Here is a 26,327-nt window from a genome sequence, read left to right as displayed (position 1 = left end):
AGCTGCTCAGGTGAACCTGAACCATCCTGCAGTTCTGCTGTTATGGACTGCTGGGGGACCTCCCATGATGCACTGGGCTTCTTTCCTCTCACTCTTTCACTCTCTATACACTCATATCTCACCATTACATCTCATTAACTTCTCTCTTTCACTCTTAGAGGTTTCTTCCTGTTAAAGGGAGTTTTTCTTCCCTCTATTGGAGGTTTTTCTCCCTTGAAGAGGAGTTTTCCCTCCTAGCTTATGTGGGAATTGTTGAATTGATGAATTGTTGAATTGTTGAGTTGATGAATTGATGAATTGATGAATTGTTGAATTGATGAATTGTTGAATTGTTGAGTTGATGAATTGATGAATTGATGAATTGTTGAATTGATGAATTGATGAATTGATGAATTGTTGAATTGATGAATTGTTGAATTGTTGTGTTGATGAATTGATGAATTGATGAATTGTTGAATTGTTGAATTGATGAATTGTTGAATTGTTGAGTTGATGAATTGATGAATTGATGAATTGAAGAATTGTTGAATTGATGAATTGTTGAATTGTTGAGTTGATGAATTGATGAATTGTTGAATTGATGAATTGTTGAATTGATGAATTGATGAATTGTTGAATTGATGAATTGTTGAATTGTTGAGTTGATGAATTGATGAATTGTTGAATTGTTGAATTGATGAATTGATGAATTGTTGAATTGATGAATTGTTGAATTGATGAATTGATGAATTGATGAATTGTTGAATTGATGAATTGTTGAATTGTTGAGTTGATGAATTGATGAATTGATGAATTGTTGAATTGTTGAATTGATGAATTGATGAATTGTTGAATTGATGAATTGTTGAATTGTTGAATTGATGAATTGATTAATTGTTGAATTGATGAATTGATGAATTGTTGAATTGATGAATTGTTGAATTGTTGAATTGATGAATTGTTAAATTGTTGAGTTGATGAATTGATGAATTGATGAATTGTTGAATTGATGAATTGATGAATTGTTGAATTGTTGAGTTGATGAATTGATGAATTGTTGAATTGATGAATTGTTGAATTGATTAATTGTTGAATTGATGAATTGATAAATTGTTGAATTGATGAATTGATGAATTGTTGAATTGATGAATTGTTGAATTGATGAATTGATGAATTGATGAATTGTTGAATTGTTGAATTGATGAATTGTTGAATTGATGAATTGTTGAATTGATGAATTGTTGAATTGTTGAATTGATGAATTGTTGAATTGTTGAATTGATGAATTGTTGAATTGATGAATTGTTGAATTGATGAATTGTTGAATTGTTGAATTGTTGAATTGATGAATTGTAGAATTGATGAATTGATGAATTGTTGAATTGTTGAATTGTTGAATTGATGAATTGTTGAATTGTTGAATTGATGAATTGTTGAATTGTTGAATTGATGAATTGTTGAATTGATGAATTGATGAATTGATGAATTGTTGAATTGATGAATTGTTGAATTGATGAATTGTTGAATTGATGAATTGTTGAATTGTAGAATTGATGAATTGTTGAATTGTTGGTTTCTCTGTATAATATTGTAAAGTCTTTCTGTTAGGACTTTAATGTGTTAAGTGCCATAAAATAACCTGTGTGGTGATTTGGGGCTATATAAATAAAGTTGAACTGAATTGAATTGAACTTTTTGTTTGTCCGCCCTCAGAGCAAGAGAGAGTTCATAGAAAACAACCTTCAATCCTGTTCTCTTACTGACAGGATGTTATACCAGCGTTGGTTTCTGCTTTGACTACACATGTAGTTTAATAACATGTCATAGATATATCACGTCTTCATCTCCACCCTAACATACATAGGAAGTAAGGGTGGTAAGTGGCCTGAGTAATAATAAGTAATAATCTTTCTTTATTCATATAAATTCTCAGGTTGATTATTATCTTAATCTATCGTTTATATCATAATTTAAAGAATAACATTGTAAAAGCTATTACAGTAATCATTTTTAAAACATCTTTTGACACTTCATAAAGCATTTCATGTACAGACTATCTTTACGTGTTGCTACGGGTTGAGGACTGTGTGTACGCATTATTCAGTGTAACACAATTTAAATTGTGACAGTATAAGATATGATCTTATCCAGATTAATTTCAATAAAAATGTGTCAGAGTAGATATTTTCCTGTAGGCGGGACTTCCTGCCTACTAACCAATAGGTGCATAGGACACTGGATGTGCTTTGAAAGGTCGCGCCTCGTCAGCTTGACGTGCTGGCGTCCTGTCCAATGAAATTAATGAACGCTCCTTTAGTCCCGCCTTCATAAAAGGTCGGGCCAGTCAACTGCATTGTAGTTCAATAAAGCTGTTTCCGATAGGCTAGAGGGGCGGAAGTAAAATGGCGATGGGCCAATTATAAGTAAAGGAGGCTTCTCCCCGACCAATGGGCGTTTAGGACGAAGACGCTGAGCTTATAAATGACAAGGTGACAGACTGCTGCTCATTCACTGACTGCAGCTTCGTCCGGACCTTCACACACCGGTAATACCCGCTAGTCTCTCACCCTTCATCCCGGTCTGGTCCCGGTCTGGTCCCGGTCTGGTCCCGGTCTGGTCCCACTTCAGGTGCTGTTGTCTCTTTAAATGTCTCCGTGTCTCCGTCAGGACACGCTTGTAGGAGCTAGCTGGCATTGCTAACATTTGCTTCCCAGCGAGTTTCGTCGTCCATTCAGTGACGCGGTTGTTGGTGGAGGACTCGGTGACGTGGTTGTTGGTGGAGGACTCGGTGACGTGGTTGTTGGTGGAGCTGCTCCGGTTGCCTGCCGGGCACCGGGCCGCTGAGCAGCTCTGACAGACGGCAGGATTTAAAATGTCTGACGGGGCCTCCCGCGGTGAAATTAGTCCCCCGCTTGCACGAGCACTGCTGCCGGTCACCGGCGGCGCACGTCGCCCGTGCCATCGTTGCTCCGGTGTCTCGAGCACCGAGCTCCCTCCGGGACACACGTGCTCGTCTCGGGCTCGTTTTTGACCTTCACGTCTGCGGACTGGTTAGCATAGCAACTTAGCTTCCCTCCGCTGCTCCCGCGAGGACAACCGAGTCCAGCTCGGGTCCGAGCAGCTGACCGCCGTGGCAGCGACCCACTGGCCCTCCGACACTTAAAGTCCCTTTTCATACATTGTGGATATTCTCGTATCTTGGACGAGAGGGCTCCTGTTGGCGGGAGTGTCCTCCAGCTCTCCGCTAATGGCGTCTCTGAGAGGAGGTGTCGAGCCTCCTGCAGCAGGAGTCCATGTTGAGCTTTTATCTGCACATCATCCTGCCAGCAGTCACTACAATTGGATTAGCCTCTTGGCTGAACCCCCCCACGGCAGAGAGTCTCTTCTCAGCCCGCTTGGTGCTGAGGGTGACCTCCGGTACCGTGAGCCCGTGGACCTCCGGTACCGTGAGCCCGTGGACCTCCGGTACCGTGAGCCCGTGGACCTCCAGTACACGTCCACTGTGGTGTTTTGTCTCTGCAGTAAATGGATGTCTGCAGGTGTTGGTGGCTCCGTAACGCCTCCACACGGCTGCCTGATCACCCAGAAGTCTTCTGCATGAGAACACTAACATCATGTCATCTCTTCTGTCTCCAGGTTCCAACCATGTATGCCTGCGCCAAGTTTGTCACTTCTCCCGCTGTGGTACGTCGGCTTCACCGCTTCTTTTTTCCTCTAATTGTGTTTAGAGACGTACATGTGTGATTGCTGAGTGTTGTTTAAACTCTTAAATGACCAGCAGCTGCTAATTGTAGAGTTTTGAACTGTAGTGCAGTTATTCTCTTTAGGATGTACTTCAGTGAAAGAAAGGTTTTAGATCCTCGGTCAGCATCCTTATTCTGAACAGCTGCTGCCGTCGTCGGTGAATGACAGTCGTGTTTGGTCCGTGCACTTTGTGACAGTTGTGCAGTTGGAGGTCTTTCCATGTCAGCTGACCTGCAGCATGTTGGGCATCTCGGTCATGGAGGCGACGTGGTGGACGAAGGCTTCTTCTTGCACCTGTCACTGTTCAGCAGGACAATGCATTTCAGTAACAGACAAACACTTCCTGTTTCCTTCTGACATCATACACGACTTGATTTAAGGGAGAAAACAAAACTAGTATACAGTGAACCCTCGTTTATCGCGGGGGTTACGTTCCAAATAGAAACCGTGATAGGTGAAATCCGTGAAGTAGTAACCTTTTTTTTTTTTACAATTATTATACAATGAAATACTCCATAATACATTGAAACCAAAGAACAAAACCTTTTTACAGGCCCAAGCATTTGTTTAACAAATAAAAGTACTGCATAAATGTTTTTTTTTACAAATAACTACTGTACTGTAAAATAATAATTTGAATCATCAATACGAACTGAAGGCTTCAAATTGCTGAGATCGGCACCGCCCCACTGCGACCCGAGTCATTGGATTAGAACGGGAGGAAATGAAAAATGATTATGAAAACAAATACAAAGTACAGTAGGACAAATAGTGACTCGTGTATTTCACTGCTCTTCTGACTGAGCCGCTGCATCCTGACTCCGCTCTGCAGCGGTTCTTTCTTCTAAAGCCGGCGGTGCAGGTGTGGTTTTTCGAGAGAAGAACATAGTTATCGGTAGTTGTTGTCGCTCTTTTTTCTTCTGGGCAAAAAGATTCTTATAAACCGACATGCCACCATCGATTATTTTTAATTTGGCAAGCTGTTTTACGTACGTGTACATATTAAACCGCAACGTTATTGACAAACAGGTAGAGAAGAAGCGGAGAGACTGTTTAGCCAATCAGAATGCAGAACACAATGCACGATGCAAATCCGTGAAGTAGCGAGACCGTGAAAGGTGAACCGCGTTATAGCGAGGGTTCACTGTACTTCGGTTAAATTAGAGTTTTTTTCCTTTATTAGATACTTTAACGTTTGTGGGAATCTTAAACTGCAGCATGTACTAATGAATGGAGGAGTCATTGCCCAAAGTCACATGTAGGTCTGGAAAAGGTTTTCATTGAATACCCTGTTCAGCAGAACTCAGTGGATATAATGAGATATTATGAAAATGGGTTAAAAGGTCAGAATGCTGCAGTCATAAATGTTGGTCGCTTGTCTTTTTATTTTTTTATCTGAAATATTTTGCATTGATGATTTTTCAGATGTTTTCAGTTTATTTTGGTATCGATGTTCTCCGACTTCAATCTTCTCCAACATGTTGTAGCTATTGTCTTTTCTTGGTGTTTGAAAGAACACGAATGAGATGCCATGATGTGAAAGTGTTTGATGTGCTTGTGTGTCTGTAGCTGCGTGGAGGGTCCAGAGTCCTCGCCCGGCCAGTCTCCATCTCCCTCTTTAACAGACCTGAAGCCACATTGGAGCAGCAGGTCAGTGCTTTTACTTTCAGTCACCTCGAACCAACACATCTGAATACTTGGAGAACATGTCGGTGCATTTAACCTGAAGCCTGAACGGCCAAGCAGTCAGAGGGAACTGCAGGTTTAACGCAGAGGTTTCTTTTGTACTATGAAGCTGGTTCACTTCTTACGGGATAAATCACCATGGAAACTGATGCTGCAGAGCTAACGTGGTCCAGAGCTGGTTATGTTCAGAAAGTACCGTCGACAGGCCAATCGATTCTCTCAGAAAATGTCATCACCGTGGAGGTCAGAGTGTTCAGAGACCGACAGACCTTTGTCCTTCCTCCTGTCTGTTGTTACTGACGTCCTCCTCCAACAGACTGACTGAAGCTCTGAAGCCTCGTACTTGTTATATGTCTGACAGGAAGCCAATTTACAGCTTTAAATTGTTTTTATATTTCTTATTTGCTCCATGTTTTATCATGTGAAATGATAAAACTAAAACAGTCAGACATCATGAGAATACATGAATTAAATCAAATGCACATGTAATTAGTCCGATCTTCCTGCGTTTGTGAGATATCCTGCATGTTGAAGCTGCTTCGTTGTTCAAGTCTCTGAAGACTACAAATGTAAGTAAAGCTTTAAAGCGGTCACATCACCTGCTGGTTTGAAGAGAAGTTGCAGCTTATTTTCACCCCTGTTTGGTTATCATAGTTTTGTGATCTGGTATAATTGTTGTCTTTCCTGGTTTTAAAGGCTGATGTCCTTCTGTGAACCTCCCAGACTGATGATTATTGATCTGTGTAAATATTTCATGAAGGCACCATCAGGCATCCTGACAATGTAGTTGTGGTATCGAGGTATTATGTCAGATATTGTGATATTTACATTCGTGCTATATCGAGCCACCCTAAATGAAAGATGAATATTATGATTTGACTAAGTATGACTTAGTTTGCATACCAAGAAGTAAATAGATTTTGTTTTTAATCCAACCACTACCCTACGCTACCACTACAGTGTGCTTATCATGTGGAAGTGATTACAAACACACTGCTCCAAAAAATAAAGGGACCACTTAAACAACTCAATGTAACTCCAATCAATCCCACTTCTGTGAAATCAAGCTGTCCAGTTCGGATCAACACTGATTGAGGATCAGTTTCACCTGCTGTTGTACAAATGGAACAAACAGGTGGAAATGAGGCAATTATCCAGACAACCCTATAAAGGAACGGTTCTGCAGGTGGTGACCACAGACCGTTTCTCTGTCCTCGTCCTTTCTGGATGATTGTTGGTCCCTTTTGCATTTTGCCAGTGTCCTCACCACTAGAGGGAGCATGAGGTGTCTCCAACCCACAGAAGTTGTTCAGGTAGTGCAGCTCATCCAGGAGGGCACATCAATGCACGCTGTGGCAAGAAGGTTTGCTGTGTCTGTCAGCACAGTGTCAAGAGGACGGAGGACATACCGGGAGACGGGCCGGTCCACCAGGAGACGTGGAGGGGGCCGTAGGAGGACAACAACCCGGCAGCGGGACCGCTATCTGCTCCTTTGTGCAAGGAGGAGCAGGAGGAGCGCTGCCAGAGCCCTACAAAATGACCTCCAGCAGGCCACTAATGTGCATGTTTCTGCTCAAACTGTCAGAAACAGACTCCATGAGGACGGTACGAGGACCCGACGTCCACAAGTGGGGTCTGTGCTCACAGCCCGACACCGTGCGGGGAGACCGGACTTTACCGGAGAACACCGAGATCGGCAGCTTCTCCGTCGGCGCCCTGCGGTCTTCACGGATGAGAGCAGGTTCACACTGAGCACATGTGACAGACGTGACGGAGTCTGGAGACGCCGTGGAGAACGTTCTGCTGCCTGCAACATCCTCCAGCGGGACCGGTTCGGCGGCGGGTCAGCGACGGTCTGGGGAGGCGTTTCTTCGGAGGGCAGCGCAGCCCTCCGTGTGCTAGCCAGAGGTACCCTGACTGATATTAGGTCCCGGGATGAGATCCTCAGACCCGTTGAAGACCATCTGCTGGTGCAGCGGGTCCTGGGTTCTTCTGATGCAGGACAATGCTCGGCCTCATGTGGCTGGAGTGCGTCAGCGGTTCCTGCACGATGATGGCGTCGACGCTCCGGACCGGCCCGCCCGTTCCCCAGACCTGAATCCAGTCCAGCACATCCGGGACATCGTGTCTCGTTCCGTCCGCCGACGCCACGTCCACCGCAGACTGTCCGGGAGTGGACCGATGCTTTGATCCGGGTCTGGGAGGAGATCCCTCAGGAGAACATCCGTGGTCTCATCAGGAGCATGCCCAGGCGTTGTAGGGAGTGATACAGGCACGTGGAGGACACACACACTACTGAGACTCATTTGGACTTGTCTTCAGGAATCTCCACAGAAGTTGGATCAGCCTGTGATCTGATTTCTCCACTTTTATTTGGAGTATGATTCTGAATCCAGACCTCCATGGATAATGATTCTGATTTCCGTTGATCATTCTAATGTTATTTTGTTCTCAACACATTCCACTATGTAATGAATCAAGATTTGAACTGGAATATTTCATTCATTGAGATCTAGGATGTTGTTTAAGTGTTCCCTTTATTTTTTTTTGAGCAGTGTAGTAGCTTGCACTAATGACTAGAAATGTTGCTTCTTTTTTTTTAAAGAAACTCAGTCAGTTGCAAAAGTGACAAAACAGTCTGAGAAATATACAATATGTAGAAATATATAATGCATAGAAATGTGACCGTCTGCTCCCACTGAGATGAACCCTGTACGATACAGCCTCCAAGCATGTCTTGGTTATGTTGTGTCAATATGACACGTTTACCTCAACCATTTGGATACTGCTTTTTATAATGATAAATTATGCCGGTATTATATTATGATGCGTCTCACCACAACCACCAACCTATACACTGAAAATGGCGTTTTGATGAAGACGTGCCGGCTCGGTTCTTCGTCTTTTAAAGGGATTCAGCCGTCGGGGTCCGACACGATTGTCCTCGGCAGCCTCCTGTGGTTCTTACCCATTGATTAATTTAAATTCCCTACTAGAATGAGATGTGCAGCCAGAAATCAGTCCAGCGCCGTGGAGGTGGGTCTGGCTACGTAGGACTAACTTTAGACCGATGCCCTCGGTACGGTTGTTGTGGTAAATATTCAGGATGAGCTGCTGAATGTTGCATGTTCATCTTTCTCCTCTCTCAGGCCCTGCTGCCCGTCAGCCAGTCTGCAGTCCTGACCCGTTCCTTCCAGACCAGCACCGTTTCCCGGGACATCGACACCGCCGCCAAGTTCATTGGTGCCGGTGCCGCCACAGTGGGCGTGGCCGGATCAGGAGCTGGAATTGGAACCGTGTTCGGCAGCCTCATCATCGGCTACGCCAGGTAACATTTCTACACTTCAGACACCTTCCTTTTAAAAGAGGATGAGAGAGAGAGAAAATAATGAGCATCAAAGTTCCTTGTTAGTCTTAGAGATGTTTGAACAAATAATTGTTGATGTTTAGTGACTTCACTGAATCAATGACTGAACTCACCTTCATGCAGACCGCAGTGAAACTCAGCAGGTGTCATTTGTGAGCGCATTAATTCATTTTGCATATGAATTGACAAACTAAAGTTAAACAACATGATCATGTTTAAGTATTAAGTGAGTAAAGTGTTCTGTAGTTAAACTTCAGTCTGTCTTCAGGTGAGCCAGCCGACGGCCACACGGTTCATCTGCCAGTCATTTGTAGCTGCTGAGCAGTTCAGATTACCGTTACAGGAACTGAACATGAATACCAGTGAACAGATGACCAACTTGTACGCTCACATTTAAAAGAATAAAGTTATTTCTTGGCAGGGACAGGTGACTTCCTGTTTGTATCTAAGCAGACTTCCTCTGGGGGCGGAGCTTTGTTTGCGGTTTCAACCGGGTTCCTCGTCTTTATATCAGACCCAGTGAATCGGTTTCTGTCTGCAGCTACGTGTTGACTGTACAGACATCATGTTGATGTCCTCATCGAGAGCAGAGTTATGTTGAACTGTGAAAGTGCTTTAAATGATGGCATTTTGTTTATGAACACATTCATCAGTTATCTGATGGGTCTTTTGGAGCTGATACCAGAAGAGCTTTGGAGAAGCTTACCGTCACAGATGTGGCCCGACGGGATCAAAGGAGAATCCGAACTATTGAGACACAAAGGTGTCACTCAAACTGATGCGACACTCAAAGTGCAGCAGAATGTTTTTTCTTTTCAACACGTCACCGTTCACGCTCCAGTTTTCTTGAAAACATCTTTTCCCCTCTGTTGCATGTCGTGTTGCCGCCACGTCACCATCCGCTCACGTTGGAGGTCCACGGTCACAAAATCCACATTTCATTGATTCTTAAAGTCTCTGTTCATTCTGTTTTCAGAGCAGCAAAGAAAAAAGGCTCAACTTTCCTTTTCAATTTAAAAAAAAAATAAGGATTTGAAAGTGCTTAATTGTCTGTACTTCTTACTGAAGCCTCAATAATGAAATCTTCTAGCCAGTGATCACAAAGTAAAGCATGTGATTGATTGTCTGAACCGGTTTCCTCCACAGGAACCCCTCCCTGAAGCAGCAGCTCTTCTCCTATGCCATCCTGGGCTTCGCTCTGTCTGAGGCTATGGGTCTGTTCTGTTTGATGGTGGCGTTCCTCATCCTGTTCGCCATGTAAACCTGGACACACACCCACACCTCCCCCCCACCGACGCCCCTCCTTTCTCTCCTCCCCTCCTCCCATCCCGAGGAGGAGTTTCCAGAACAGGAACTCTGAACGAGCTGATAGCCCATTCCAATCAACAGAACAAAAATATTAAAGGAAAGATATTTACAGCTACAATCCTACATTTTTATGTTCCTACACTTATTTTTGTTTGTCTGATGTTTTATGTAAAACCTCACTTGGGTTGAAATCTGTCCAAAATAAATGGTTGGGATAACTAAACCCAGTCTGCGTTCTTCCTCTGTGTTGTTGCCAGGAATGTGGACTGTTGCATACAGAAAGTAGTGTGCGAGTAGCCTGGTGGTCCCAGACGCTGTCGGTCTGTTCACGTCCTCCGGGCTCAGATCTCGGGGTATTTCTGGATCTGTTGACGCAGTCTTTATCGACTTCGACTACCACCTGCAGCAAAACGACGTTTAGAAAAACACAGATGTCTTCAGTGTCATTTGCTCTTCACCACGCCTACTGATCACTGGTCCGACCTTCAGACTGCTGAGCGAGCGTTAATATCAACAGGCCAGGCTGCTGTCGGATTCCTACGACTAAATGTAAAATTGTGACAATATCCAAGAATTTCCACTGAAAGTTCAGAGTAGATCCTTGTAAAGAAAAGTTATCTTCAAAGCATCTTGGCCTTTAAGGGAAAAAATATATATTTCCGAAGCAGAAGTGATGGAGAGAAATATTCTTCAGGTGATGAAATGCTCCAGATTATATCGTGCAGGAGTGTTTGTGGTCGATCTCACTTCTCCAGCTCAACACTATAAACACCGGAAATGAAAGTGATCGCAGCATGAAGATATTCTGCAGCGGTTAAAATGTGACTGCAGAAGTGATGTCTCCGCTTTCATCAGGAGAGCGGTCACACAAACCTTCGCAGTGCTTCGCGTCATATTGGGACGCAGTTCATTTATGTTCCACTGGAGGCCAGTGTCCATTCTTTATCACCAGGAGTGCCTCCTTTGGATGTCACCTAGCAACGGGTCGACCACACTTCCTCACTAAGATAAGCGTATCTCCTTTCAGAGTTGCTCTAAGAAGTTTCATAAATCCTCCCGAGCTGAGAGTCCTAACGAGATGTTTCCAGAGCTCCTAACTGAGCTTAAACATTCTTTATCTTAAAATACACCTCCAGATTTGTAGAACCACTTCTCCATTGGCAGTATGGGCTCGGCTCTACTCTGTTTATTTTTTGGTTTTCTATTGTCCGTGGAGTTTGATCTGACACTTTTTTCCACCACCTCCTTCAGGGTCCCATCGAGCTAAGCCGATAAAGAAATTTCCCCTCCGGGATTAATAAAGTGTATAAAATAAAAAAAATACAATAAAAAAAGTGTGACGTGAACATGCTGCAGACCACTTCTGGTCAGAGAATCGTCCCCATCGCTGCCTGTTAAACAGTCGAGCTAGAAAAGTTCTGCGATCCAGGGAACAAACTATTGTCCATATTGGATAATCCTGTCCACCCTCTCCACCACCTGCTGCAGGGACAGAGGAGGACGTTCTCCAAAAGACTCCTCCAGCTGCTGTCACAAGGACAGATACAGGAGATCATTCCTGATACAGGAGATCATTCCTGATACAGGAGATCATTCCAGATACAGGAGATCTTTCCTGATACAGGAGATCATTCCAGATACAGGAGATCATTCCAGATACAGGAGATCATTCCTGATACAGGAGATCTTTCCTGATACAGGAGATCATTCCTGATACGGGAGATCATTCCTGATACAGGAGATCATTCCTGATACAGGAGATCATTCCTGATACGGGAGATCATTCCTGATACAGGAGATCATTCCTGATACAGGAGATCATTCCTGATACAGGAGATCATTCCAGATACAGGAGATCATTCCTGATACAGGAGATCTTTCCTGATACAGGAGATCATTCCTGATACGGGAGATCTTTCCTGATACAGGAGATCATTCCAGATACAGGAGATCATTCCGGATACAGGAGATCATTCCAGATACAGGAGATCATTCCTGTCCACTGCAATAAGACTGTACAATAACTCACCTCTGGCAAAATCCATCACACAACAATAACACTGTTGACTGTGTTTCTTGGTTGTTTGTATATAATATATATAGATATATACTGTACTGTATATACTGTGCATTTTATATTTATATTTTATATTTTTTTACTGCTATTTTTACTGGAACTATTTTAATGTAACTTATTCAATTTCATTATTGTCTAACTCATGTTTTAAACTGGGTAATTAAAGTCTTACGATGTAAATGTAAACTTTCCAACACCTCCAAACCTTTATTCAAAGTTCTTCAATACAACTTGAATCAAGAGTGAAATGTTTTGATTCACCAAACAAATTACAGCATGTTGATCACAGCTGACTGCAGTGAAGGTAAAAAAAAAAAGAACCTTAAACCAGAGGCAGTGTGAACGACGTCAGACACTGTGAGCTCATATTGTGGAAGCTAAAAGTTAATCTAAACAATTACTTGTAGAAGTTTCAGCTGAGAGGAACTCACTAAAACAAGCACCTTATTCTATTTTGCTAGCACTTATTGGGAAACTGAATTTTGTCGAAAACTTTATTCTAAAACTACAACAGGATCGAAGCCTTGTGCACTTTTATATTGCAGTAAGTGTCTCAATGCAGGACAAATTAAATTATGACCATTTCTTTTTTCTTTTTTTGTCCTATAGCTTGTAAATAAACATGAATGAAATGTTGCGATGCTCTAAACAAACCTCAACCAGAGTGAAGCCACTGTGGTCGACAGCGTGCAGAGAAAGGAGCGATGAAATGTGGTGCAGACTTAAGCACATATCACAAATTATTATTGTTTGTTTAAGTGTGAACATTTCATTTGTGACGACCCAAACAAAAAGGACAGATTTATGAGTACAGTTGTTGGCTTACATGTTTGTAAAAGATTTCACAGGATGAGTGACAGATGACGAAGAGGGATCGTTTCTCTGTAAAATACCAGTTCTAGTGCCAGAAAGTTGGTTGGCTCTAAGAAGGAATCATGTTTGTCCCCCAGGACCTACAGATCCAGGAGCAGGGGATTTTATCTGGGCGATTTCTGCTTTTCCAGAAAATAATACATTTACTCTCATCACATGTTTTCCCCACAAAAAGGCTAAATAATTAAATAATGCAATTTCCCCCCATATTAGTACGCGCAGGACTACTAGAATTTTACTTTGAAAGTCTTCACCGGATGTCCCGTGTTTCATTTCCGGGGGCCGAACTAGAGCGAAATCAGATCCTGAAGTTGCAGAGAGAGAATTACGATAGTGGCGACGAGGTCGGCGCAAAAAGTCCAACTCAGACAGCAGACTCCTTTAAAGCGACGTTTATCCGGGCGGGGAGCCGAGAGAGAAGCCGGAACCAGGCGGCTTCGTGACGGTGCTGAAGTCCGGATACTTCTGGAGGCCCGGGGGGAGGACCGCTAAGCTAACGACAGATAGCCACCATGTCGTGGGAAGAAGTGCGCTGTTTCGCGGCCTCTCAGGCCGGCTCGCCTGCTCTCTGATCCCGGCTCGCCTGCTCTCTGGTCCCGGCTCGCCTGCTCTCTGGTCCCGGCTCGCCTGCTCTCTGGTCCCGGCTCGCCTGCTCTCTGGTCCCGGCTCAACCAGCAGTAACTTCCTACTCGGCCGTCAATGCTGCTAACAGTTAGCATCCTCCATTAGGTAACACGCTAGCCTGCTTAGCTCGCCATGGCGGACAGCTCCGGAGAGTCCAGCGGAGGTGCCCTTGGCTTAGGCGTCACCGGACAGGGCAGCGCAGCCCCGCTCCTGCCGACTTTGGCTCACTCTCTGCCGGGGGGACACCCGGCAGCCAGCGTTGCTCTCTCCAGCTCCAACCCGGCCTCTCCTTCTCCCGCCGCCGCCGCGCAGAGTGGCCCAGCCGCCGCGGTGGCCCCGATGGCCGCGGTCACCGCTTCCCCTGTCGGCTTCGGGAACACCTTCACTCCCGGTTCCTCGCTGCCCGTCGTGGCCGTGTCTCCGACCGTGCACGCGTCGTCGCCTCTCTCCGGTGTTGGGCTCGGGGTGGCGGGGGTGGCAGGAGCGGGTCTCCTGTCCCAAATCCACGCGACTTCCTGGGACCCGACTCTCAGCACGGACTGGGACAGCGAGAAGGCTTCCCAGCAGTGCATCCTGAGGATAAAGAGGTACATCACATCCATTTATTCTGTCACCCTTCAGGTTTCAGTCAACCAAAGGCCCAAAATACCAAACAAATGAGTTATATCGAAAGTGAAAGCTTTCTGCCATTTCTGGGAACACAGATGAACAAATATTAAGAAATATCAGGACACATTTTCAGTCATTCAAACAAAAGTACGCAGATTACATCCTTAATGTAAAGCTGTTAGGATCACCTCTACAGCTGGATCATTATCAGTGTCACCTCTTCAAACGAGGTTTTGTTTTTGCTGCAGTTTGTTTCTTTCAGGAGGAAAATAAAACTTCCTGCTGCATTTTCCTGAAAGTTAGTGGAAATGGTGCAGTATGAGCTAAGAACCCATCATATCTGGTTTAGATCTGACAAATTATAATATATGTTATTACTATATCGTAATAATCCACAAATTATTTTTAATTTTCATTAACTCTGATACATTTGGCCTACTAAATGTCCTACATGGTAAAAATCCAGTAGAAGGTGGTGAATGTGACGAAACAGGCCATCCTGTAAATGTAATAATTTAATCCACATTAATGAGTACCAGCAAACCTTTGGGAAACATCAACTTTTTTTTAGACTTCATACAACAACTGTTGTTATGGAGGAGAGTTGATTTGAGTTGGGCCTTGGCGGAGGTTTTTAACAGTTATCTCGCTTCCTCATTAAACTCGGATAAAAAGTTATTCAACGGTCATTTTACCCAAACTACCAAAAGACATGATTTCACTCCCCTTGTAATATTTTTTATATTAATCTGCTGCTGGGATTATTTTTTTTCTACTGCCATATCCTACAGTTGAGATTAATGCAATTCCATTAAAAGTCAACATTTCAAAAAAAGTATGAAGGGATACGGTTACTAAAGAAAATCCTTTGATTGGATTTACTTTCCACCAAAGAAATAGTCCCTGTTTTTTGCTGCGTTCGGGATAAATACTTCTGGAAGCTCTACGAGGACATCTGTATCATTCACAACAACATCGATATCATTTTTAACATCATAATAGTATATTTTTATATTATGACTTGTAATGATGATGTCATCCCCCCCCCCCCCCATTCTCTCTCTATAGGGACATCATGTCCATCTACAAGGAACCTCCTCCAGGGATGTTTGTCGTCCCTGATCCTCAGGACATGACCAAGGTAAAACACTGACCCCGTTCACGCTTCATATTTAATGTGTCCCGGATGAGATTTTACATGCTTACCGATATCAGTGCTTCCCCTCAGATAGAGTCGTGGTGGTGGAAATGAAGCACATACAGTACATCTGTGCACAGTAATGACCAGAGGAAACATATGAGCAGTGTCAAAAATATAGAAAAATAAACTTGTATTGAGGGAAAAAAAGAAAGAAAAGCCTTTCTGCCTCGTGTGCTGGTTTTACCTGCAGAGTTTGATCGTCTTCATTTATGTGTTGAAGGATCCACTCAGAACTTTTTGACGGCTGTCGTCGTCTTTGCATGTTTCTGCTCTTCACACCGTTCAGTCTCATCTCTAATCTCTGTGTTACAGTTTCAGCTGCAACGCTGCAAAGTGCTCTTCTTCTCCTGAGGTCGTTGAGTGGCGGCTGGCAGACAGATTTTAGGCCAATCAGCAGCAGCCCCACTAAAAACGGGAAATAAGGAAGAACGATAGTCACAAATATATTAAAGTGATTATTCAAATATTAGAAAATCACATCCCATCTCTAGTCTGAATATATTTTAATGACTTTTTGAAAGTCATGACCCGTCCCTAATACTTACTATAGTTTTGAACACACAACTGATATTATCACCAACAATATGGATGTAATGTAAATGTAATGCTTCAGACAATCTGGATCAACTTTGGGACAAATTTAGCAAATTTTTGGAAGAAAAGGGAAAAAAATAAGTTCTAATCTTTATATTTTATATGACTTTATATTCCTGGATTGTGTGTGTAAACCTCAGTAGAGGTTTCTAGTTTAACGAGTCGGCACCACGCTGGAAACCTCCGTTAGCCACCAGGGAAGAATCTCTGAAACCTGATCTTCGTCTCATTTATCCACGTTTTCCTCACAACAACTTTTTCATGAGGATGTTGTGAGTGTTTTTGTGGTCAGATTTTCTCCCTCCACTCATCTGTTAACCCCCCCCCCCCCCCCCTTTCAGATCCACGCCCTGATCACAGGGCCGTTCGACACACCGTACGAGGGCGGCTTCTTCCTCTTTTTGTTCCGCTGCCCCCCCGACTACCCCATCCACCCGCCGCGGGTGAAGCTCATCACCACGGGACACAACACCGTCCGCTTCAACCCCAACTTCTACCGCAACGGCAAGGTGTGCCTCAGCATCCTGGGGTAAGTCGGGGGTTTTACCTTTTCGCCCGTTTTCTTTCTCTCCCGTGGAATCCGTTAAGGACGAGTGTAATGTGTGTGTAGGACGTGGACCGGCCCGGCGTGGAGTCCAGCTCAGAGCATCTCCTCTGTCCTCATCTCCATCCAGTCGCTGATGACGGAGAATCCCTATCACAACGAACCTGGCTTTGAACAGGTACCTGTTTTATATTTAGTGTTTTTAATCTGACTCTGATACCAACATGTCAGACTGTCTGTTTGCTCCTTGTTTTTCATACTTGAATTGGTTTCTATGAGATGTTCATCTCTGTTGTGTTTCTCTTAGGAGCGTCACCCGGGCGACGGTAAGAATTACAACGAGTGTATCCGCCACGAGACGATGAGGGTTGCTGTCTGCGACATGCTGGAGGGCAAAGTTCCCTGTCCTGAAGCTCTGTGGTGAGAAACCGATGCCTCAAATCATCCTCACTTTCCCTCCCTCGAACTTTCATTCACCCCATTTTCTTATTTCTGCCTATTAACTGTGTGTGTGTGTGTGTGTGTGTGTGTGTGTGTGTGTGTGTGTGTGTGTGTGTGTGTGTGTGTGTGTGTGTGTAGGAGTGTGATGGAAAAGTCCTTCTTAGAATATTATGACTTCTACGAGGGAGTCTGCAAAGAGAGGCTGCATCTGCAGGGACAGAACATGCAGGTGACTGTATTTTTATTTATTTATTTGCTTTCTTGTTTATTTATTCGATTGTTTTTGGGTACTTTTGCCTTTATTGGACTGCGCAGGGGGCGGGGGGGGCGTTGGGGGATGACATTCACTAAAGGCCCAGCTGGTTGGTAGTCGAACTTGGGATTCTGATTTGAGGGCGTTTCATAGCGGTTCACCATTTAGAAACTACGTGCTCCGTTCCTCTTCGTCCGACTGAGCTCACCTCTCTGTCTTTGTCCTTCCCACTCCGCCCCCCTCCAGGACCCGTTTGGTGAGAAGCGCGGTCGCTTCGACTACCAGGGCCTGCTGGCTCGCCTCGGCGCCACCCACAGGCGAGTACGTGAGAAAACGCTGGCGGAGGACGTTCACGACGACGACTCCGACTCGGACACCAGCTCCTCGGGGACGGACCCGGACAGTCAGGGCAGCTCCCAGCCCTGAGCCCCCCCCACGCTGCTGGACTCCCAGCCGGGTACTCCAGACAAACGGCGCGGTTTCTTTGGTTTTGTTTGCAGTGGAGGAACAACATCGCAGGAGAGAACGTGATGTTACATTTAAAGGCTTTATGAGGCAAAGCGAGACCAGTGTTGGGGAGTGGAGTTAAGTTTCTGTGGTGTGGATTTAGCAGAGGGAGGAGGAAGAGGTGGTCGTGCTCTCCTCAACAGGAAAGAAATTAAAAATACCAGCATCTTCCAGTCCAATGCTGTCAGATTGGACCCATAGTGGTGCATTTGTGCTGCCTCTGTTGCTCACCAGATACCATTTTGATGACTCAGCGGCCCAGAAGCCGGATCTATCTCGAGATGAACCAGCCGGCGTTGCTTGTCAATATGAAAGGTTCGTTTTCGCAGCTTGAACCTTTAAATATTTTGTAGGAGAAGAAGGAGGTTGAATGCAGCATTCCAAGTTGTCCCACTTTGATCCACAAGCTCCAACACGTGTCGGACTCTTTTCCCAAAGAGACACAGCGGGACATCTGAGGGGAGGAGCTCGAGGCAGGTTTAGGACGTTACTGGAGCAGGTGGTGGGAGATGATGGCGTTCGTCCTCTTTTTCTTTTCTTTTTTTTTTGGAGTGGGGAGGAGGAAAGACGGACCTTTCAACAATGGACGGTACTTGGAGGAAGTGACTGTCCGCCGAGGCTCTGCAGGTCATGTGCCTTGTCTCCTCCGGTCACTCCTCTTCTGCCTCGACAACCAAGCCACAGAAAAACATCAGCAGCTCTGGATTTCTAAATACAACGATTCCTGTGTATTGTGTAAAAAAAAGAAAAAAAAAAGCTCCGCTTTCAGTTGTAACTGCAGATGAAATGATGGTGAATCTGTTCACAAGTTAAGAAGCCGATTAGAGAAACGTCAGTTTCATTGACATCCACTTTTATACCCTTTGTTTTGCTGTTTTGTCATTGTTGTGCTGAAACTAACGGTAACTTGCGGTGCGTTGTTTATCTGTAAACCTTTCCTTTATTTGGGGTCTTGTGATTGATGAACCAAGATACGAGTGAAACCATCCCATGCTTTCACTAGATCCTCTTAGTCTGTGGGAATTAATGGTGGGAAGAACAACAGAAACTCTCCATGTGTGCAGGGAACAGTAACAGTCTTTGGTAGTGCTTTCTACATAATTTAGTTTAATACTAAAAAGTGAGATTTTGCTGAATTGGTAACTTTTGTTAAAAAAATAAACAAAAAAACCTTTAATCAACCCTCATTAATTAGACTGACTCATCAGTAGTCATCTGGCTCGACGCAGACGGGCTTATTAGAAAATTACGAGGTAATAAGGCAATTAAATCATCAGAAATTAGGTGCTGATGAGGTCAGCCTTTCTCACTGGCCCAGTTTCTGATCATCCGGCAATAAATCACCTCGTTGACATTATTTTCAGTCTCAGCTCAGTGAGTTTTCTTTAGAGAGACGAGAGGAGGCAGCAGAGTGGAGAAGAAACGTGTTCGTTGGGCTGACTTACGGAGAAAGTTCACTTGATGCTGAAACAGTCCCGTGAGCGTCTTCACCCTGCTGGTCAGACGGCTGTACTACGACCGCGGGCTATGAGGAGACGAACGCCAGGGTTCCCAATGTAACGCTGTCAGTGTGCATGCAGCACGTGAGTAGGATGAAGATCCAACCTCCTCTGGTCTGTACTGCAGCTGCTAACTAGCTTAGCATAAATGCTAGGAACGAGGACGGCTCGCTTTGACTGTTAAAAGGTCTCGACATCTCTAAAGCTCAATAATTCCCACGCTGTATATCGTTTGTTTAACTAATGCGTAGAAGTAACATGTCATAACTACCTGCTTGAGTATGTACTACTTACTTTAGAGGTGTTGATATGCAACTAGAGACGACTGCAGGATGTCACTGCTCCCGGCCAGGAAATGGACCGGCACCATAGTCCCTGTGGTTCTGAGCATATTAATCGGGATCATGTGACCTTCGGCTGAGCCAAGCGAGCGTCTTCTCTTTATCTGAAGTGTTGTTACGAGGCCTATCCGACCAGCAGCTTCACCTGAGGATGGATTCAGTCGTTTGAAAAGTTTAATAACACATGTTTAAATACAGATAATAATTTTATCATGCTGCCCTTTTCCTCTTATTTTTCAAGAAGCTTTCCAGTGCAGCGAGACGATGGGTCAGACTAATACACGTGCTTGTGTGGTTTCCTCCCTGCCCTCCATCGTCCTGTGGAGTCGGTGGACAGAAGAGAAGCCGTTTTCTTCAGCTGTGTACATTTAGTCAAACTGTGAAGACTCACGGTGTCACCGACTATATGAAAGGAATGTCTTATGCATTCCTGTCTAATCTTTTATGTTATATAATGGTGATGAAAAGCAGCTTCTAGCAGAATATATGTAATTGACAAAATTGCATCCGACTTCCCGAAGTGGAAGAAGAGATTATCGCCCTGTTGGTTGTGTTGTGTTGTGCTTAAAACAGGGTTCTCATGTGGCTGTAAAAAGCTGCATTACTGACAGAAATGATCATCTCCAGGTCTTCAACAGAAGTTCTGCAAATAAAGTGTTGTTCAGTCCTGAAACATAAGAATACTCTTTTTTTTAATTTATTTTTTATTTGCATTTGTAACCATGATGTCGTTCTTTGGGTCACAACCCGGCGCGTAGATCGAGCATTCGCCCTTCGACTTGGCGCAGCACCTGTTTTTTTTATTTATTTTTTTAAACACAACATATATTGAACATTTTCTTGAACAAACGTATTTCTATAAATGTAGAACAACAAGCAAACATGTGCCTTGTCAGCCAAAACTCACAAACCAAAAATACATAAAAACTATATATATCTATATAGATATATATATATAAAGACTTGTCAGAATCGAGGACATGTTGAATTGAAATATTCCATCCCTTCAGACAGTTTAGATCGACCGTGTCGCTCAGGCCTTCCTCCTCTTCATCATGTTAATATTAATGTTTCATGAAAGCAGTGAATGGTCCCCAGATCTTTTCAAACATTTCTTGTTCTCCTTTCCATATTTAAGTAACTCTTTCCAACGGTAAAGTTATCAACATTTGTAATTCAATATTTAACACTTTTTCTTTTTTGAAAACAGTGCGACCGTTTTAGTTTTTAATCTTGTAGGAGACACATATCTGTCATTATTCTTTCACTTTTGGCATATTTTGGGCCTTCAAATAAAAAGTCCTGCATTCATTGGAATGTCTTTTGAGATCATTTTTCATTTGCCTTTTTTAACCTCTTCCCAAAAGGGTTGGATTTTACTACACGGCCAAACACGATGAAACATTGTCCCCTTCAACTCACTTCATGTTGGACAAGTCTCGGGATATTGCTGTCATATTTATTCAACCTTCTCATGAGCTATTTGCACGGTAACGGTATTAATTGATTGGTCTGGGCCGCTACATGCTGATTCCCAGGTCTCCAGTGGTATTTCTCTTTCTAGATCTGCACTCCATTTGTCTTCAGCGTTCTCAGGTGAATTTACTAAATCATAAAGTTCTGATAAATCGCCTTTGCTTAAACTATCCTTCGACACCAAGTCCTTCAAGTTAGATTTGAGGGGATTTAGTTAGGACATTATTTTGGCTCTTTCTAATAAAGCTCTGAGTTGAAAGTAGTTGAAAAGGTATTTTCTCTCTATGTCGTGTGTGTGCCTAAATTCTTCAAATGACATCATCATTATATCGTAGATATGGTCGATAAAGGTCCTGAATGGTTTTTCTAATCCTTTTAGCGTCCACACTCTAAATACAGCATCTGCTCTTTCCCCATGTAGGACTGTACTGTGACAGTACTTCAAGCTCTTTAATGTACATTTTCACTTCAAACCACAACGTCATCATATTTTTAACAATTGGATTTGTAGTTTTTTTCATCAAACTTGATAGTGTATCTGAATATAGGTATAAGGGCCAAGGCAAACTTTCTTTCCACTGTTGCAAAACAGAACTTAATAGATCTAAGTTGTGCTGCCCAACAGTGCCAGACTATAAGAGGCACTTCAAACCTCGTCTGCTGTATGGTAAGTAGAGACAGATGGATTCTAGCAGCTTTAGCTTTCAAAATAAATTCAATGAATAGTTTTCTCACTTTTTGATCCAAAGATCTTTATTTCTGCATCGATTTCGATTGTGAAAGGTTCAGTTGCTAAAGTAAATAATAGCGGGCATACGGGGCAACCTTCTCGGCATCCTCCTTTAACTGCAGTGGGTTTTCATATAATTCAGTTTGTTAATATTTCTGAATTTAAATACCCGTTTTAGAAGGGTGAACTTTATTTAATTTTTTTTGTAAAAATCTATTGGTGGCCCATCTGGCCTACTTGCCACGCCCCTTTTCCATGTACATTCAGGATGAGCATTTCAGAACACATCGATCGTCAGCACTCGCACACATCAGACAGCATTTGAGACTCAAGAACAGTGGAAAGCGACTTCAAAAAGTAGTGAACAATTAACCAGGAGAGAACTGATTGTATTACAAGCAGAAATGGAACAAAACCAGAATCAGATCCAAAGTAAATCAACTGTAACTCAGGAGCAGTTTGACCTCAACTTGGAACAGGAAATCGAGGCCATGATAAAGCAGATAAGGAAGCTTACTCCTAAAGGCGGCAACAAAACCAAAAAGATGGACACGGAGCCGTCCAGCAGAGATCAAGGCGAGGTTCAGCCCCACAACTCTGCTGCTCCCGCTTCTGTTCAGCCAACACCACCGCCAAGCATTTCTGAGGTGGACTATCTGAAACAGAAGGTGGAGAACCATAAACGAGCCCTGGACAGGACCAATGAGCGTCTACAGGAGGAGCACAGGAAAAAGGACATGGCAAAGAACAAACAATGCTACAACTGGAAAAGTGCATGGTGCAGAAACAACTGCAAGAGGAGCAACAGCTGAGACTATGCAGTGAGCAGGAGCTGAGGAAGCTCAAAGACATGGTTTAAGGTTTGACTCGCTCCTCCAAAGCTGCGACAAGGAGAAGCAAAGAGGAGCTCGTGTGTGCACTTCAGATGGAAAAGGTTCGAGTTGATGTCCTCGACAGGGAGATTAAAAGAGTCAAGCTTCAGCAGGAGGTCAGCGGGGAGGATGGGACACTGCAGGAGCTGAAGATCCTGAAAAAGCAGTTGGACAACAAGACTAACTCCTGCTTTCAATTGTCCACCAAAATTAAAGTGCAGGAGATGGACAAGCAGGCTCTGGAGGAGAAGTGTGACCAGCTGACAGCCATCCTCCATGAAGCCAGCAGCAACAAGGACGAGGAGCTCTCCACCCAGCCAGGAGAGGAGAGGCTCATCCAGGGAGACGTCCAGCAGCAGGACCTTGCTGCTTCTGTTCAGACCAGACCGCCACAAAACAATCCTGAAGAGCTGGAGTATCTGAAACAGAAGGTGGACAATCACCGTCTTCTAGAGGAGCAAAGGAGCAGACAAAGGGCCGACAACAACAGATACTTTGACTGGAAAAGAATGTGTGTGGTGGAGAAGCAAGTGCAAAAGGACCAGCACACCAGACTCTGCTATGAAAAGGAGGCGAGATGGTACAAAGACGTCATCCAATACTTGAGACGCTCCTCCAGACATGAATGTCTGGTTGAGTCCAGTGACATGAAGAAAAGCAAAGGGGAGCTTGTGTCTGCGATCCTGAAGGAAGAGCTGAGGGCTGAACAACTCCGGACACAACTGGAGAACATCAAACTCCAGCAGGAGAGCCAGCAGGGAGAACATCACTCATGATGAGCTGAAGGAGCTGATAAAGGACAATAACAACTTTGACATTGAACTGTCCACCACGCTTAAAGCCCAGATGGGGGACAATCAGACCCTGACAAGGAAGGTGGAGGAGCTAACGAAGCAGCTGAAGTACTCCGTCAACCAGCAGCCCAAAGTCGTTTCCCAAGGGTCCACGTCAGAGGACATCGTAACAACGTAACAATGGTCTCTACACCTGGAAGGAGGTCTCAACTCCACAAGAGGTCTCAACAACACAAGAGGTCTCAACTCCACAAGAGGTCTCAACAACACAAGAGGTCTCAACTCCACAAGAGGTCTCAACTCCACAAGGTCTCAACAACACAAGAGGTCTCAACTCCACAAGAGGTCTCAACAACACAAGAGGTCTCAACTCCACAAGAGGTCTCAACTCCACAAGGTCTCAACAACACAGGAGGTCTCAACTCCACAAGGGGTCTCAACTCCACAAGAAGTCTTAACTCCACAAGAGGTCTCAACAACACAAGAGGTCTCAACTCCACAAGAGGTCTCAACAACACAAGAGGTCTCAACTCCACAAGGGGTCTCAACTCCACAGGAGGTCTCAACTCCACAAGAGGTCTCAACACCACAAGAGGTCTCAACAACAGAAGAGGTCTCAACTCCACAAGAGGTCTCAACTCCACAAGAGGTCTCAACAACACAAGAGGTCTCAACTCCACAAGGGGTCTCAACTCCACAAGAGGTCTCAACAACACAAGAGGTCTCAACTCCACAAGAGGTCTCAACAACACAAGAGGTCTCAACTCCACAGGAGGTCTCAACAACACAAGAGGTCTCAACTCCACAAGAGGTCTCAACTCCACAAGAGGTCTCAACAACACAAGAGGTCTCAACTCCACAAGAGGTCTCAACAACACAAGAGGTCTCAACTCCACAAGAGGTCTCAAATCCACAAGAGGTCTCAACAACACAAGATGTCTCAACTCCATAAGAGGTCTCAACACCACAAGAGGTCTCAACAACACAATAGGTCTCAACTCCACAAGGGGTCTCAACTCCACAAGAGGTCTCAACAACACAAGACGTCTCAACTCCATGAGAGGTCTCAACTCCACAAGAGGTCTCAACAACACAATAGGTCTCAACTCCACAAGGGGTCTCAACAACACAAGAGGTCTCAACTCCACAAGAGGTCTCAACAACACAAGAGGTCTCAACTCCACAAGGGGTCTCAACAACACAAGAGGTCTCAACAACACAAGAGGTCTCAACTCCACAAGGGGTCTCAACAACACAAGAGGTCTCAACAACACAAGAGGTCTCAACTCCATAAGAGGTCTCAACACCACAAGAGGTCTCAACAACACAATAGGTCTCAACTCCACAAGGGGTCTCAACTCCACAAGAGGTCTCAACAACACAAGACGTCTCAACTCCATGAGAGGTCTCAACTCCACAAGAGGTCTCAACAACACAATAGGTCTCAACTCCACAAGGGGTCTCAACAACACAAGAGGTCTCAACTCCACAAGAGGTCTCAACAACACAAGAGGTCTCAACTCCACAAGGGGTCTCAACAACACAAGAGGTCTCAACAACACAAGAGGTCTCAACTCCACAAGGGGTCTCAACAACACAAGAGGTCTCAACAACACAAGAGGTCTCAACTCCACAAGGGGTCTCAACAACACAAGAGGTCTCAACAACACAAGTGGTCTCAACACCACAAGAGGTCTCAACAAAACAAGAGGTCTCAACTCCACAAGGGGTCTCAACTCCACAAGAGGTCTCAACAACACAACAGGTCTCAAATCCACAAGAGGTCTCAACTCCACAAGAGGTCTCAACAACACAAGATGTCTCAACTCCATGAGAGGTCTCAACTCCACAAGAGATCTCAACAACACAATAGGTCTCAACTCCACAAGGGGTCTCAACAACACAAGAGGTCTCAACTCCACAAGAGGTCTCAACAACACAAGAGGTCTCAACTCCACAAGGGGTCTCAACAACACAAGAGGTCTCAACAACACAAGAGGTCTCAACTCCACAAGGGGTCTCAACAACACAAGAGGTCTCAACAACACAAGAGGTCTCAACTCCACAAGGGGTCTCAACAACACAAGAGGTCTCAACTCCACAAGAGGTCTCAACTCCACAAGGGGTCTCAACTCCACAGGAGGTCTCAACAACACAAGAGGTCTCAACTCCACAGGAGGTCTCAACTCCACAAGAGGTCTCAACACCACAAGAGGTCTCAACAACAGAAGAGGTCTCAACTCCACAAGAGGTCTCAACTCCACAAGAGGTCTCAACAACACAAGAGGTCTCAACTCCACAAGAGGTCTCAACAACACAAGAGGTCTCAACTCCACAAGAGGTCTCAACAACACAAGAGGTCTCAACAACACAAGAGGTCTCAACAACACAAGAGGTCTCAACTCCACAAGAGGTCTCAACTCCACAAGAGGTCTCAACAACACAAGCGGTCTCAACTCCACAAGAGGTCTCAACAACACAAGAGGTCTCAACTCCACAAGAGGTCTCAAATCCACAAGAGGTCTCAACAACACAAGATGTCTCAACTCCATAAGAGGTCTCAACACCACAAGAGGTCTCAACAACACAATAGGTCTCAACTCCACAAGGGGTCTCAACAACACAAGAGGTCTCAACACCACAATAGGTCTCAACACCACAAGAGGTCTCAACAACACAACAGGTCTCAAATCCACAAGGGGTCTCAACTCCACAAGAGGTCTCAACAACACAAGATGTCTCAACTCCATGAGAGGTCTCAACTCCACAAGAGGTCTCAACAACACAATAGGTCTCAACTCCACAAGG

The 26,327-nt window shown here is 44.4% G+C and overlaps 2 protein-coding genes across 3 annotated transcripts; both read left to right on the top strand.

Moving 5' to 3' along the window:
- Window positions 1-2,452: 2,452 nt before the first annotated feature.
- Window positions 2,453-10,307, top strand: atp5mc1 (ATP synthase membrane subunit c locus 1). 2 transcript variants are annotated; one of them, XM_069709936.1, is made up of 5 exons: window positions 2,453-2,524; window positions 3,616-3,663; window positions 5,293-5,373; window positions 8,559-8,737; window positions 9,923-10,307. In XM_069709936.1, the coding sequence occupies exons 2-5, from the start codon at window positions 3,625-3,627 to the stop codon at window positions 10,035-10,037; spliced, it is 414 nt and encodes a 137-aa protein (XP_069566037.1). In that variant the 5' UTR covers window positions 2,453-2,524; window positions 3,616-3,624; the 3' UTR covers window positions 10,038-10,307. The 2 variants fall into 2 exon arrangements, with proteins under 2 accessions (XP_069566037.1, XP_069566038.1); XM_069709937.1 differs by lacking the exon at window positions 2,453-2,524 and adding an exon at window positions 2,584-2,607.
- A 2,980-nt stretch (window positions 10,308-13,287) lies between these two features.
- ube2z (ubiquitin-conjugating enzyme E2Z) lies at window positions 13,288-20,976 on the top strand. Its single transcript, XM_069709895.1, has 7 exons — window positions 13,288-14,245; window positions 15,336-15,408; window positions 16,404-16,591; window positions 16,673-16,784; window positions 16,914-17,026; window positions 17,186-17,276; window positions 17,547-20,976. The coding sequence occupies exons 1-7, from the start codon at window positions 13,791-13,793 to the stop codon at window positions 17,724-17,726; spliced, it is 1,212 nt and encodes a 403-aa protein (XP_069565996.1). The 5' UTR covers window positions 13,288-13,790; the 3' UTR covers window positions 17,727-20,976.
- The last annotated feature ends 5,351 nt before the right edge of the window (window positions 20,977-26,327 follow it).

The sequence above is a fragment of the Brachyistius frenatus genome, unplaced genomic scaffold (assembly GCF_029030835.1).
Source record: "Brachyistius frenatus isolate BFR_SWC_R1_liver_20210118 unplaced genomic scaffold, ASM2903083v1 Contig_87, whole genome shotgun sequence".
Lineage (NCBI taxonomy): Eukaryota > Metazoa > Chordata > Actinopteri > Embiotocidae > Brachyistius > Brachyistius frenatus.
The sequence above is the reverse complement of the archived record's forward strand: the minus strand, read 5'-3'. Positions and strand labels throughout refer to the sequence as shown.